The following is a 15,976-nucleotide window of genomic DNA, read 5'->3' as shown; positions in this document are numbered from 1 at the left end:
TTTGCTGAAAGATCTGCGTGACGCCTGCTGCAGACAAATTTCCTTGAACGCCTATCCATCACAGACTGTTCATCAAACTCGCCTGGAGGGACTTCAAGTGGCATCCTGCTGGTCACTGACCCAGCGATATCCTACCAGAACGTTACAACCCAGTTATTTTATTATTCCTAAGAAACAGTTGTAAAGAGGAAGGCCTTTCTCCCCAGTTAACTTGTTTTTGAATGTATGTGTGTGTGGATGAGGGATAGGAAGAATAAGGAGTCAAAACATCTTTTGATATAAAGATTTATCTCAATATTGTTTAAGACTTAAATTATTAATAAATAGCTAATTTTGTTGATCTTTAAAGAAACCTAGTTTGGTGTGCTTTATTCTGGGGGACAAATGCTGTATTTAATTTGGCTATTTTCCGGTAGGTGGGAAACAGCAAAGATAAAGAAAGATTACAGCACAGGAACAGGCCTTTCGGTCCTCCAAGCCTGCGCCGATCCAGATCCTCTGTCTAAACATGTCGCCGATTTTCTAAGGGTCTGTATCTCTTTGCTTCCTGCCCATTCATGTATCTGTCTAGGTATATCTTAAAAGACGCTATCATGCCCGCGTCTACCACCTCCATGCTGGCAATGCATTCCAGGCACCCACCACCCTCTGCGTAAAGAACTTTCCACGCATATCCCCCCTAAACTTTTCCCCTCTCACTTTGAACTCGTGACCCCTAGTAATTGAATCCCCCACTCTGGGAAAAAGCTTCTTGCTATCCACCCCGTCTATACCCCTCATGATTTTGTACACCTCAATCAGGTCCCCCCTCAACCTCCGTCTTTCTAATGAAAATAATCCTAATCTACTCAACCTCTCTTCAGAGCTAGCGCCCTCCATACCAGGCAACATCCTGGTGAATCTCCTCTGCACCCTCTCCAAAGCATCTACATCCTTTTGTTATGTTATGACCTGTGGGGGGGGGGGGGGGGGGGGAAACGGATGGACTAACGGGCACACACACGCACACAAACACACAAACCAGTAATGAAGTAAAGCATGAATACACCGATTGAAATTTTAAAGTTCACTTTTTACCTTAGTCCCTCACACTCACACACATATACACCAGTTAACTGGAAAAATAAAAGGGATTTTTGTTCAGAGCTCTGTTACAGACAAAAAAAAACTTAGGCTGAATACTTGCTTATTCTTGAAGAAAACAGCAGATGAGATCTGTTGTGTTCCAAAACTGCCATACAGTCTAGCCTCCAAGTACACTTAGACAGATCACTGGGATTTTTTAGAAAAGCTCTTTTCAGGCGGTGTTGAGAATTAATTTAGTAGGTTTTTCTTCAAAGACAGGAGGAGAGATGAGTTGATACAATGGACTTCTCAAGGTCTTTTTTGAGCTGGGTTGTGGTCTTATCTCCTTCCTTTTGAATTCCCTTCTCCTTCTGCAGGCTTGACTCTTTAAACATTCAGCTTGTGAGTTTGCTGCTCTCAGGTGCACTCTGCTGCTCCCAGGCTTGTCCTATCAAGGAGTGCGACTGTTGCTTCTCTGCTCACATCATTCCCCAGTTACCAGAGTTTCTGTTCTATTTTTAACTTGAGTCCTGTAACAACCAGCAAACATTGTTGCGAAACCAAATCTTTCAGTGCTTTCCTGATGACTCCCTTGAAAAGAAAACTTGCCCAACATTTATTCAGTTTGACTATGAATTATTCAAAATTTTTTTTTAACAAAACAGAAGCACTTTCATAACAAGATACTGTCTCAGATACTGAATGATACAAGTGCTTTGAAAGTAAATTGTCTCAGCCAGTAAATGGTCACATGTTCATTCTGAAATGAGTCCTTGTGTCTACTTCATAAGTTGCAGTTCCATGACTGCAGGTACCAAGGTTAGGAACTTTAAATCTATATGCAGTTGTTTAAAGTACAAAGATAGATATTCCAAATTTAACCATTACAATTTTTTTTTAAATTAAAGTACTGTGAATAAAAACTATTTCAGGTTTAAAAAAGATAAAATCCAGTTTTTCAAATAAATATCTTAAAATTTAGCTTAATTTACATGAATCAGCCACTGCAATAACCCTCCTCTTTTAATACAGGTCCCACTATATTGGCTTTCAATCGCAGCCAATAAAAATGATGCTTAGGAATCTAAAACTGCTCCAGAATTAATAATGATCAAACCGAAGATTCCATATACAAAAGAAAAGGATGAAAGAAAGACGAGAAACATAAGTACGACTTTATCATTTGCCTATGCTCCATCCAATGAGGTACTGGAATTTCCTTGAGTTTGGCAATTGAATTATACAAGACTAAAGAAAGTACCATTTTAAGGCGTCTCCATACACAGCATAAAACATACAACTCAATTTAATGCTGCTTACTGTATGAGGCAAACTAAGACACCTTCTTGTAACAGTGATATAGAAGACAGCAGTAAACCATTACTGTTAAACATAAATCCCTTTGGTGTCTCTATTTGGTCACATGACATTTTATCTTTGATTTAACCAAGGGTACAACCTATATAGAAAGTTTACACTTTATTCACCAGCATGCAAGTTACAAAGCAAAGAAAGGACTCCAATATGAATGCAGAATGAACAAATGTTTTGCCATCTACAGCAAAACATTTTATGCCACCATGTCCCTTGATTATGTTCCAGTAATTTGATATATCCTTCCACCTTCTCAAACAGTTACAATAACTTAGTTGACTTTTTTGGGCATTTCCAGATTCCAGGCACCAGTAAGGTAACGTAATCGAATGAAGAGAAGATCTTTACCCATCTGTAACCAACTCCAGAAGGGAACTAGTTTAGATCCTATAATACAAAGCAGACAATATAAAATTATAGAAAATCACATTAATTCTGTATTAGGCTTTCAAAAATATGTTGTTGGTTTACAAAAAAATCTCAGAAATTTTAGAACACATGATGGTAAAACCATAAGAAAGGGGTTCTGGTTATGAGAAGTCATAGCTTTGCTCTCAAAATGCTTCATTTACACAAAATAATAGCGTTGCTCTATATCTTTAAAAAATTGTAATTCACTATTCTGAAGATTCCAAAAAATTAATTTCTGTTGTCCCCATTTGAAAACAAAGCATTCCCAGGTCATGTGTGGAATGGCTTAAATAAAAGATAAACTTGATTTATACCATCAACGTTTGAAAAGCACAACCATTGTACCAGCACGATGTTTAATTTCTCACGGCAGATCGCCTTGTGGTCAATTTGATTAAGACCAGAAATTTGAAGATTTTCCACTACTGAAGCAATTGAAGCTTTGGTGCCACATTGCTGGAGCATAAGCAGTGCATTGAACTGAATGTCCTCAAGTTTCTGTCATCAGTTCTTTTGAATAATTATTTATAACTATCTCTGCAGCCTTGGTCTTCAGCAAGGAGCAAGGCTAATGGGAAAAGCTAAGACCAGTAGGTTCAAATTAAAGGGTTGTGTGTTCTTGAAGATAAGTGGTTACATATAGGCGCAAATATATTTTAGCCTCTCAAATTAGCTATTTATTAATAAACTAAGTCTTAAACAATATTGAGATAAATCTTTATATCAAAAGATGTTTTGACTCCTTATTCTTCCTATCTCTCATCCACACACATACATTCAAAAACCAGTTAACTGGGGAAAAAGGCTTTCCTTTTTACAACTGTTTCTTAGGAATAATAAAATAACTGGGTTGTAACGTTCTGATAGGATATCGCTGGGTCAGTGATGTCCTGTGTATTAACTTACCATGGCAACTCACTGGTAATTATTATACACATGTACGTATTCAGAGTTCTTTATGAAATGGTATTTTTTCCATGCATAGCCAGGTGGTGCCGGGTACAATGCCAGCACCATTATTCTCTCAAACAACTGAAACACAGAACCAATTTCGGGCACAAATTAAAAAGGTGGTCCCATAATCGTTCTGTCCGAGTGCCATACACAGAATATTTGTGTTATCCTAACTAACAAAGATCCAATTTTTCAAGTCTTTCTTCATATTTGTAAGTCCTCATACCAGGCAAAAACCTAGTGAATCTATGTTGTACCCTGCTAAAGCCTCAGTATTCTTCCTTGAAGGTTTTATTTGTATATACTTTTGATTGGAAACCTAAGACACATTTTAAAATGTATTTTGTCCCAGCAATCCTTTTCAGACATTTTACTCAACTTTGTTCAAATTGGGTAGTCCACTTGAAGCTATCAGAAAGCAATAAAAAGAAAAATGCATTTATATAATGACTTTCATGGCCACAGGATGTCCCAACCAATGAAGTACTTTTGAAGTGTAGTCACTGTTGTAATGTAGGAAAATAGTTAAGAAAGCCATGGATGGTCAACTACAAACCCACAAGTCAAGAGTAATATTCAGAGACCATGCGCGTCTGGTCCATTTATATTGCAGTTTTGCGTAGCTTTTTTTATTTGTAGTCGTTGCTGATTATTTCTTTCCCCCCCTCCAAGCAGTTAAGCTTATAACTACTATAAATCTACAGTGGACCATTGCTATTGTTCCATTATCCATTTATTGTTTAATATATTCCTGCTCCAGTTTGAAGCCTATACCATAGCCTATTTTCTGCTGCCAGGATGATCATGTAAGGGTGTACATTGATAGTACCTTCCAGGCCCATGATTTCAACCATCTAAAAGACTAAGAACAGCAAGGCTGTGGGAACACCATTACTTTTAAGCATCTTTCCAAATTACACAACGTCCTGATTTGGACATATACCATTTGTAAGAATCCTGGGAAATCCCTACATCAGGTTTTCTTGTTTATTAATGAAAACTAACAAATACTATGACAGGTTGTACATTAATTTCAATGATATACTGAATCTTACACTGAACTATTTTATTGCTGCTTGTGGTGCACCCTGGGTATAAGCAGCTGAGAGGTGGTTTGATAGGGAATTGTGGTTTAGGCCTTTATTGACCAAATGTTTTTTTTGACTTGAAAGGTGTAAAAGGAACCAAATCGTCAAAAGGTAAACCTTAGCAGAAATCTAGTAGTGTGTGAAAACAGACAGCTTTTTTTGGGAGTTAAAAGATAAACACCTTAGACAGAATAGCCGAGTACGAAGGACTCTACATTTTCCTTGCTTTGGCCAGGCACTAGCATTGGAATGTTTATGAACTGATAGGAGTCTGAGCGTTGGAAGCCAGAGATCTTGAGAGTTTGAGCTGGCTTGGCTGGGCAGATGGTTCAATGACATCTTTTGTAAATCGGGCAGTTCAAATAATAGTCAGATAATGACTGGTGTCTTTACTGTGGGGAGAAAAAAGGGATCACCTGGGCAGGGAGAAAGAGATATTCGTCCACAGGAGGTTTGAGACCATCCCATAGACAGACCATCACAGAAGAATGGGGCTGGCAGGGGGACCATATGTGTATGTGCCACATTGACTGGCACAATCAGGGAGTGATTATGTGGACATCACACTTCTACCCAGAGCATAAAAGTAATGCTGCTGCGCTTTGATATTACTGCTCATATATTACTGATATTAGTGTGTGTTAAATCTTACTTATACGGAATAAAATACTGTTACCAATAAGGGTATCACGTCAAATCATTTAAAAATTTGGGAATAGGAGATAAAGGGTTAATTGACTCCGATACCCCAAATTTTAACACATTCCTTCATCGTAACTGGACTTCTCCACCCAATGCCATTGTTGGAGCACCATCAGCACAGTGATACAAAGAGAAGACCCACTACCACCTTTTTAGGCCAAAGTGAAATGGGCAAAAAATGCAGCTTTGCCAGTCTTGCTCACATCCAGAGATCAAAATGCAAAAAACTAATAGCTAAAATACAACAATGAGGCTTTTGTGTTTAACCATTGGGCTCATTACATTTTACTTGGGCATGAGCAGACAAAGTCACACTTTGTTGTAGGGGTCAAAGGCTCACCTATAGGAATGATCTGAGGCAAACTGTTTTTTAAAAATAAAAAAAGAGTGCTATATCTTTTATTTATTTTTTTATTTAGAGATACAGCGCTGAAACAGGCCCTTCGGCCCACCGAGTCTGTGCCGACCATCAACCACCCATTTATACTAATTCTACACTAATCCCATATTCCTACCACATCCCCACCTTCCCTCAATTCTCCTACCACCTACCTACACTAGGGGCAATTTACAATGGCCAATTTACCTATCAACCTGCAAGTCTTTGGCTGTGGGAGCAAACCAGAGCACCCGGCGAAAACCCACGCGGTCACAGAGAACTTGCAAACTCCACACAGGCAGTACCCAGAATCGAATCCGGGTCGCTGGAGCTGTGAGGCTGCGGTGCTAACCATTGCGCCACACTGTGTATCTGTGTAGTTCTCCCTCTCTGTCCATTACAACATGCCTCACCTGAGGAAAACAAGTCTTTTTCTCCTACATGCTGGTTAATGCAAGTTTAAGCTCAATGTTAGGAGAGCTGGGCAAACAGCTTTAGATTTTACTTTCAGCTTGACATCATTCCCAGATGGAACAACTGAGAACAGGAATATACAGATAGCAGTTTCTTTCTAAATTAGTGTGAATATTACAAAACACAATATTGCAGAGAGCTGTCACGGACACGATGGGCCGAAAGGCCTCCTTCTGTGCTGCATCCATTCTGTGATTCTATTCTACAATTAAGATAGATCAATAGCCCCACAACTTATTAGTAGGGACCCCACTTCCTCACTGATTAGCCTCTGCTTTTCTGGCCATGTAAATAACTTACCATCTATCTCTGTCCATTGTACAGCAACTTCTGCAATTGGAATCTTTAAACACTGGGCTATGTAGAGGAGTTCCACATCAAAAGCCCTAAAATGCAATCAAAATGTAAGGTTGTGCAAAAATTTTACATTCACTGCTTAAGAATTTAAAGTAAGTCACATGTTCATAGTATACACAAAAGGGAAAGATATAGTCAGGCAAACCCCCCACCTGCCAAGACTGAGGCACACATTATTACGCCACATGAACATTAAAACTTAAAAATTGCAAGTTCCTGACTGGAAAGATATTTGCATAGTACCAGACAATGTGGAAACAAAGGGAGCCAGTTCCCGCCCCCAATACACAGAAAGACACCTGGTCAAACCAGTTGGTTACCTGACCACCTGCTGGCCAACTGGGGGAATTTTAAACTGGAAAAACAGATTTTGAACTCAGAACGCCATGTGTTCATGGACTGAGAGCCTCTCCTCTCCTGCCTGCCTGCCTCCATCTCTTTCCCACGGAACTGAATCTTGTGAAGACACGTAAACTCAAAGAGAGAACAGTCTCCTATGTAAACAAGGTTTAAGTCGAATACTGGGCCCCAACAAAATGCAAGACCATAACTTCAATCAAGGACTACAGCGAGTTTGAGGAACAGTAACAAGATATTGCCTCAAACTGTTCTACTCATCTTTTCTTCTGCTCTTTTCTGTCCCTCTTTGCATGTGTGTATTGCGTGTGCATGCTAGCGTGGGCACGTCATATATCCGTCGGCGTTAACCGCATTACAGTTTAAGTTTAAGGTTTAATCAATTTCATCTTTCTTCTTTAAACCACAGAAAGCCTGTTTGTGCTCATTTCTTTGCCTTATAATTGGAAAGTTGTGAACAAGGATTCACAAAGGGAGAGGTCAAAACACTGTTTAAAATTAAACCCTGTTACAATAAGACTAGGTGAGGATACTAACAGACCCTAGACACCTTTCGCACCTGGTCGTAACAATATTTAAAATGAGACAAAACAATATTTTCAAAATGTATTTTTTCCTTCATTCTTCACCCACTACCTACCCTTTTAAGGTGGAAGCCTGGTAAAATGTTCCCAAGTCTGCTCATACTAGTCAAGAATGGACCTGTAAGGAAAACCAATGAAAGCAACCCTGGCTGACCTTCTTCAGTCTTTCTCTCCCACAAAGGAAGTTACTCTGCTGTACTTGATCAGACTGAAAGTATGTTGTTTCACTGGAAGGAGGGAGTGGGGCAGTCATTTCGCAGGCTTAATAAAAAAACAATGCTCCATGAAAGGAACAGATTCTGATCTCTAAAACTAGTGATGAGCATGATAAATGATAATGATGGCAAATTTTTCACAGGCGAAGATAATGGGAAGGCCTGTCTCTGGTCGTTGGCATGATCATTGGTGACTCAAGAGGCCAATTCTTGACCAGTAGGCTCTTGAGCAGTTGGGGCATGAGAATTCCTGGTTTGGAGGGGTTCTGGTATAAGCAGCCTCCTTTCGTTGTCTGTGCCTTTCTTCAGGCGCTGGCTTACAAGGGAAATTAGAGATAGCATTAGATCCAAGGAAGAGGCATATAAATTTGTCAGGAAAAACAACAGACCTGAGGATTGGGAGCAGTTTAGAATTCAGCAAAGGGATTGATTAAGAAGGGGGAAAATAGAGTACGAGAGCAAGCCTGCGGGGAACATGAAAACTGACTGTAAAAGTTTCTATAGGTATGTGAAGAGAAAAAGATTGGTGAATATGTAGGTCCGTTACAGTCAGAAACAGGGGAATTTATTATGGGAGCAAAGAAATGGCTGACCAACTAAATGCATACTTTGGTTCTGTCTTCACAAAAGAGGACACAAATATCATACCAGAAATGTTGGGGAACACAGGGCTTAGTGAGAGAGAGGAACTGAAAGAAATCAGTATTAGTAGAGAAATGATGTTGGGGAAATTGATGAGATTGAAGGCCAATAAATCCCCCAGGGCCTGATGGTATGCATCCCAGAGTACTTAAGGAAGTGGCCCTAGAAATAGTGGAAGCATTGGTGGTCATCTTTCAAGATTCTATAGACTCTGGAACAATTCCTACAGATTGGAGGGTAGCTAATGTAACCCCACTATTTAAAAAAGGAGATAGAGAGAAAGCAGGGAATTATAGACCAGTCAGCCTGACGTTGGTAGTGCGGAAAATTCTAGAGTCCATTATCAAAGATTTTATAGCAGAGCACTTAGAGAACAGTGGTAGAATCGGGCAGAGTCAGCATGGATTAATGAAAGGGAAATCATGCATGACAAATCTACTAGAAATCTTCCAGGATGTAACTAGTAGCGTTGATGAGGGGGAGCCAGTGGATGTGGTTTATTTGGACTTTCAGAAGGCTTTTGACAAAGTCCCACATAAGAGATTAGCATGTAAAATTAAAGCGCATGGGATTGGGGGTAGCGTATTGTGATGGATAGAAAATTGGTTGGTGGACAGGAAACAAAGAGTAGGGATAAATGGGTCTTTTTCCGAATGGCAGGCAGTGACCGTAGGGATCAGTGCTACGACCCCAGCTATTCACAATATACATTAATGATTTAGATGAGGGAACTAAATGCAATATCTCCAAATTTGCAGATGACACAAAACTGGGTGGGAGGGTGAATTGTGAGGAGGATGCAGAGAGGCTTCAGGGTGATTTGGACAAGTTGAGTGAGTGGGCTAATACATGGCAGATGCAGTATAATGTGGATAAATGTGATGTTATCCACTTTGGCAGCAAAACCAGGAAGGCAGATTGTTATCTGCATTGTTCCCTCCATGTGCGCCACAAGGGTGCAATCATCAGTAAACAGAAGTTCCATAAGCTCTTCTCTGGTTTTGGTATGTACCAGTAGTCGTTGCAGGTTGAAGAGACTGCCCTGTGTTTGGAAGTTGATGCCGATGTATTCTGTCAAGCCAGCCGTTGCCTCTTGAAGCATCATACTGAAGAAAAGAGAGAGAAAAAAAGGCCAGTGCCTGAACACACCCTTGCTCAACACCATTGGAGATAAGGAGGCTGTTTGAGATGGCTCCATTCTGCTTGACCCGGCCTTTTTGGCTCTCATGCAGTTGGAGAATGATGAGGAACCGTGGGGTACAGCCCAATTTAGATAGTATCTTCCAAATTCCATCCCGGTTGCCTCTATCAAATGCCTTGGTGAGATCTACAAAAGTAGTGTACAGGCCCATGTTTTATTCTCTACAATAAAAACAAGAAATGCTGGAGACACTCAGCAGGTCTGGCAGTATCTGTGGAGAGAGAAGCAGAGTTAACGTTTCAGGTCAGTGACCCTTTTTCAGAACTGGCAAATATTATAAATGTAAAAGGCTATAAGTAACTGACCTGAAACGTTAACTCTGCTTCTCTTTCCACAGATGCTGCCAGACCTGCTGAGATTCCAGCATTTCTTGTTTTTACTGCATTTTAAAGGTTCTCCTTGCTGTTAAAAGATATTGGCTGGAATCCCATCTATTCTAGGGGCTTTGTGTGATTTTAGTTGTGCTGTAGTGGTAGTGATCTCTTCATGGGTTGGTGGTTCATACAGCTCAGACTTCACTTCCCTCTGGGAGATCTTTGCAATGGACGTTGCTTGCACCATCCACGAATCATTAAATAGGCTCTGAAGGGTTCTGACCATCAGTGCAAGATGGACTCTTTATCTATTAGCAAGTTTGTGCCATCTGAAGATTTTAGTGGAGATTTTAATTAAAAAAGTGCTCCATGAAGGGAACAGCAGATTCTGCTGATCTCTAAAGGAAGTCTGTTCCCATCTTTCCCAGAACACCATATTTGAATCCCTCCCATCGGGTTTCCACACTGCCACAATACCGAAATAGCTCTTATCAAAGTAAAAATTACATCCTATCTGACAGCGACCAAGGAAAACTTTCCCTCCTCCTCCTTCTCGACCTGTCTGCAGCCTTTGACACGGCTGACCACACCATCCTCCTCCAATGCCTCTCCACTGTCGTCCAGCGGGGTGGGACTGCTCTCACCTGGTTCCATTCTTATATATCCAATCTTAGCCATAGATTCACTTGCAATGGCTTCTCTTCCTTCTCCCACAGCATTACCTTTGGTGCCCTCCAATGATCTATCATTTGGCCCCTCCTATTTCTCACTACATGTTGTCCCTTGGCGACATTATCCGAAAGCAGAGCATTAATTTTTACATGCATGCTGACATCACTCAGCTTTACCCTACCACCACTTCTCTCAACTCCTCTACTGTTAAACTATCAGACTGCTTAAATGACATCCAGTACCGGATAAGAAGAAATTTCCTCCAATTAAATATTAGTTTAGTTTAGATGTTTAGAGATACAGCACTAAAACAGGCCCTTCGGCCCACCGAGTCTGTGCCGACCATCAACCACCCATTTATACTAATCCTACACTAATTCCATATTCCTACCACATCCCCACCTGTCCCTATATTTCCCTACCACCTACCTATACTAGGGGCAATTTATAATTGCCTATTTACCTATCAACCTGCAAGTCTTTTGGCTGTGGGAGGAAACTGGAGCACCCGGAGGAAACCCACACAGACACAGGGAGAACTTGCAAACTCCACACAGGCAGTACCCAGAATTGAACCCGGGTCGCTGGAGCTGTGAAGCTGCGGTGCTAACCACTGCACCACTGAAGCCATTGTTTTCGGTCCTTGCTCCAAATTCCATTCCCTAGCTACCGATTCCATTCCTCTTCCTGATAACAGTCTGAGATTACATATGAACATACGAATTAGGAGCAGAGTAGGCCACTCAGCCCCTTGAGCCCACTCCACCATTCAATAAGATCATGGCTGATCGGATTGTAACCTCAACTCCACATTCCCACCTACCCCCGATAACCTTTCATCCCTTGCTTATGAAGAATCTATCTACCTCTACCTTAAAAATTTTTAAAGACCCTTCCTCAAAAGGCAGTGGAAGCAGAGTTCCAAAGGCTCATGACCCTCAGAGAAAAGATTTCTCATCTCTGTCTTAAATGGGAGACCCCTTATTTTTAAATAGTGACCCCTAGTTCTAGATTCTCCCACAAAATTCAAAATATGTAACTGAACTGTTTTTTTTCTGCACAGGAAAGTCCCAAATGGTGACTTAGCGAAGAGCAATGGGCCAGAATCTGCGGTCAAAATAACCAAAAGGCCAATAGCACTTGCCATAATTTCTGGACAAATAATACAGCAAGTTCAGGCAAGGAGCAGATGCAAGATTAAACGTGGAACTCCAAATGTTTCTGTCTGAGTTGCATCTCTGCCCGGTGAGCTTTGCAAAAATGGCATCTCATACTTAGCCTCCCCGCTTTTGTTAGGAACTTGCTTTATTTTCCCATGAATTGCCCATTAAACCCGCCACGGAAAGACCGGTCCAGTCATTACAAGCATACGCATCCTTTGAACGACATGATGAGTGTAGATGACTGTCAATCAACCCTGTCTGGTACTGAATATTAACAATTACAAGTACGGAGTTTCATTTCACGTCTTGAGTTTTTCAGGAGGATTTTAAAAATGTAAAAACTAATTCCTACTTTTCCTTACTGTCTTTTCTCGCTCTTTCTTGGAGTCCAGTCTTTCCCTGTTATTTCTCTTTCTATGCCTGATCTGACCTTGATTTCACCCAATTTAGTTAACTCCCCTTCTCAGTCTTTGCTGCTTATTTCCCAATCCTTAAATCTCATTGGTTATGGAGGTACTCTGTTGGCTGCCCTGTCCACTCAGATCCTAGATGACCTGTTTCCCACACTTGAGTCAATATCAGCTCACACTTTCAGTAACTTTATCAGCAAAGTTTTTTTGGGCTGAAGGGTGCAGGAGCAAGTCTAACTAACAACAGTCATTGTATGATGCCCTGCTGCAGCAAAATCTGTATTTGTTACACTTCAAATTGTTAGATTAAAGAACTTTAGGGCAGCACAGTGGCGCAGTGGTTAGCACCGCAGCCTCACAGCTTCAGTGTCCCGGGTTCGGTTCTGGGTACTGCCTGTGTGGAGTTTGCAAGTTCTCCCTGTGACCGCGTGGGTTTCCGCTGGGTGCTCCGGTTTTCTCCCACCGGCAAAGACTTGCAGGTTGATAGATAAATTGGCCATTGTAAATTGTCCCTAGTGTAGGTAGGTGGTAGGAGAATAGTAGGGGTTATGGGATTAATGTCGGAGGGGATGTGTAGGGAATATGGGATTAATGTAGGATTAGTATAAATGGGTGGTTGATGGTCGGCACAGACTCGGTGGGCCGAAGGGCCTGTTTCAGTGCTGTATCACTCTATGATAACTGACATACTTGTAAAAAGTGAGCATCTTAAATACTATACAAAGTTACTTATGTTGAGCCATATTTAACAAGGTTGAACATAGTAAGTCGGCCAGTGCCAGTAGTGTAGAGTATCCATTCTGAGTTGGCATGACATGATTAAAACTGTGCATGACACTTTATTCCTGCTTTCAATAATAGAATAATGAGGTTTTGCACAATCTCTGCTCTCAGTTTGTGGTATCCTTTGCTTTGTAAGTAACTCTCCCTCTGATACACTGCCACACTGTTGCCACCATTTTCAGAGCTTAGACTTGAGAAGAAACTGGCAAGCAACAGTGCAGGCCCCAGAATGTGAGACAAATGGTCATTGTATTTGTGTTGGCAGTATATTAATTTATTGGTAATCTATTATCTCACCATGCAACATTTATAAAATGCAGTTACATCCAAGAAATTATGAGGAATGCAATTAGGCTTTCTTGGATGTTTTGTTCTGTGGCACTTTGTAATATATTTTTCTAAATTTTGAGATTGTCACCAGGTCTTTCTAACACGCACAGTGCAAAATGGTAAGCTTTGGTGACAAGAATTTAAATTGATTATTTTAAAAATAGGGTCCATTTTATTTGGCTCAAAAGTACAATAAAGAAAGCAAAAGTCTTGCACTTATACAACACTCTGTTTGTCAGTAACATCTTGCAGAGGTATCAAACTGATAGAGATGTTTCCATTTGCAGATATGACCAGAACTAGGGGCCAAAAATCCATTTGGGAATTCAGGAGTAACTTCTTTACCCTGGGAGTGGTTAGAATATGAAACTCATTACCATGGGGAGTAATTGAGGTGAATAGCGTAGATGCATTAAAGGGGAACCTAGATAAACACGAGGGAGAAAGGATAGAAGGATATGGTGTTACACGAAGAGGGGTAGCAGAAGGCTTCAGTGAAGCATAAACACTGACATAGTCCTGTTGGCTTGAATGGCCTTTTACTGTGCTGTAAATACTTTGTAATCTCAAATTCAGAGTAAATTATTGCACTTGTATCTAGTTGATATACAGAGCCCACAAACTGCAATGATGATGTTAGTTGAGAAATTCTTTATATTCAAACAACGGCAGCGCCAACAATGCACCATTCTCTTACCTGCTCAAGTCCTGGAGTGGCTTGGATGAGAATGCTACCAACTGAGACAATTTGATACTAAATGTCAATGCAAGTTAAAATGTGAGCTTGCCCATATCAAATTAAAGGAGGAATGGACAAACAGGACTGTAGAACAGCAATGGGAAACAGCTAACCGGAGAAGAAAAGGGAACAAATCAAATATATATTGAGTGGCGCAGTGGTTAGCACCACAGCCTCACAGCTCCAGCGACCCGGGTTCGATTCTGGGTACTGCCTGTGCGGAGTTTGCAAGTTCTCCCTGTGACCGTGTGGGTTTTCGCCGGGTGCTCCGGTTTCCTCCCACAGCCAAAGACTTGCAGGTTGATAGGTAAATTGGCCATTATAAATTGCCCCTAGTTTAGGTAGGTGGTAGGGGAATTGAGGGAACGTAGGGATGTGAGAGGGTAATGGGATTAATGTAGGATTAGTATAAATGGGTGGATGATGGATGGCACAGACTCAGTGAGCTGAAGGGCCTGTTTCAGTGCTGTATCTCTAAATATATTCTGGTACAAAGAAAGGAAGTGCAATAAAGATTGGATTCCAATTAGATCAAATTTGAAACTTACAGACATTTACAATTTACAGATTAGATTATTTTTTAACGTGAGGACAAGTATAAAGAACCAAGAAAAACTACACAACAGCAACTTTCATTTATGGGGGGGGGGCCCACCCGCCGCCACCACCAAGGTCTTCGGCTGCTCTCTCCACGCTTCCCCCACCCCTGCTCTCTCTTGAACTAGGGATCACCGTTTAAAAATAAGGGATTGCCCATTTAAGACAGGGATGAGGAAAAAATTTTTCTCCGAGGATCATGAGTCTTTGGAACTCCCTTTCTCAAAAGGCAGTGGAAGAGGAGTCTTGGAATATTTTTAAGGCAGAGGTAGATAGATTCTTGATAAGCAAGGGGGTGAAAGGTTATTGAGGGTAGGCAGGAATGTGGAATTGAGGTTACGATCAGATCAGCCATGATCTTGTTGAATGGCGGAGCAGGCCCGAGGGGTTGAGTGGCCTACTCCTGCTCCTAATTCGTATATTTGTACAACCGAATGACTTTCCAGGCCACTTTAGAGGGCAGTTAACAGTCAACCACTGAGATATAGGGCTGGACCCGCGTATAAGGATGGGTAAGGATAACAGGTTTGCTTCTCTCAAGGACATTAGGATCTTTACAACAATGCGACTGCTTCACGATCACTTTTACTAATACCAGCTTTGTTATTTTCAGAACTGAACACACATTCCCAAACAGCTATGGTGAGATCTGAACTCTCATTCTCAACATTATTAGTTCAAGCCCCTGGATCACTAGTCCAGTAACATAACTACACTACTTGAACACTACATACTTTCAGAATGTTGTCTTGTTATTTGTAAACCGTATTATATATAACAAGATCTCATGGCCCATAATGGTTACATTCATAATTGTGACAAGGTTATGCAAATATCTGCAGCTTCTCTATTTAAGTAATTTAGAATAAAACATGAAAACTGAAATAACAATGGCAGGGTTTTCACCTATAAATTTATGAACTTTCAAACTGTTATACTGCTCAACCACAGAATTAGGTTGGAATACTCAACAGTTTCACTTAAACGCAGCACAGAAATACAAACATAACATTTTGAAAAGGCTACTCCAGCATTTTTTTTGATTTATGAGATACAGTAAAAATAAAATCACACTAATTAAATGTCAAAGACTTGAAAGGTTTTCATTATACAAGAATCTTTGAAATAAACAAGCTGGAGTGGGTAAAAAAAGTCTCAGCTTACA

General features: G+C 40.7%; 1 protein-coding gene across 3 annotated transcripts in view; it reads right to left on the bottom strand.

The window, feature by feature from the left end:
* Positions 1-1,051: 1,051 nt before the first annotated feature.
* The window catches only part of alg5 (ALG5 dolichyl-phosphate beta-glucosyltransferase), a 46,828-nt gene continuing 31,903 nt past the window's right edge, over positions 1,052-15,976 (bottom strand). For 2 of the 3 annotated variants that reach the window (XM_068033462.1, XM_068033463.1), the window contains exons 9-10: positions 6,748-6,833; positions 1,052-2,826 (exon numbers count right to left, since the gene is read on the bottom strand). In XM_068033462.1, the coding sequence (XP_067889563.1) occupies positions 2,711-2,826; positions 6,748-6,833 (202 nt within the window). In that variant the 3' untranslated portion in view covers positions 1,052-2,710. Of the gene's footprint in view, positions 2,827-3,802; positions 3,883-6,747; positions 6,834-15,976 lie in introns of those variants that run through there. The other variant, XM_068033464.1, reaches the window with a different exon arrangement.

Source organism: Heterodontus francisci, chromosome 6, assembly GCF_036365525.1.
Source record: "Heterodontus francisci isolate sHetFra1 chromosome 6, sHetFra1.hap1, whole genome shotgun sequence".
Classification (NCBI taxonomy): Eukaryota; Metazoa; Chordata; class Chondrichthyes; order Heterodontiformes; family Heterodontidae; genus Heterodontus; species Heterodontus francisci.
Note: the sequence above shows the minus strand (reverse complement) of the source record. Positions and strands in the feature narration are given on the sequence as shown.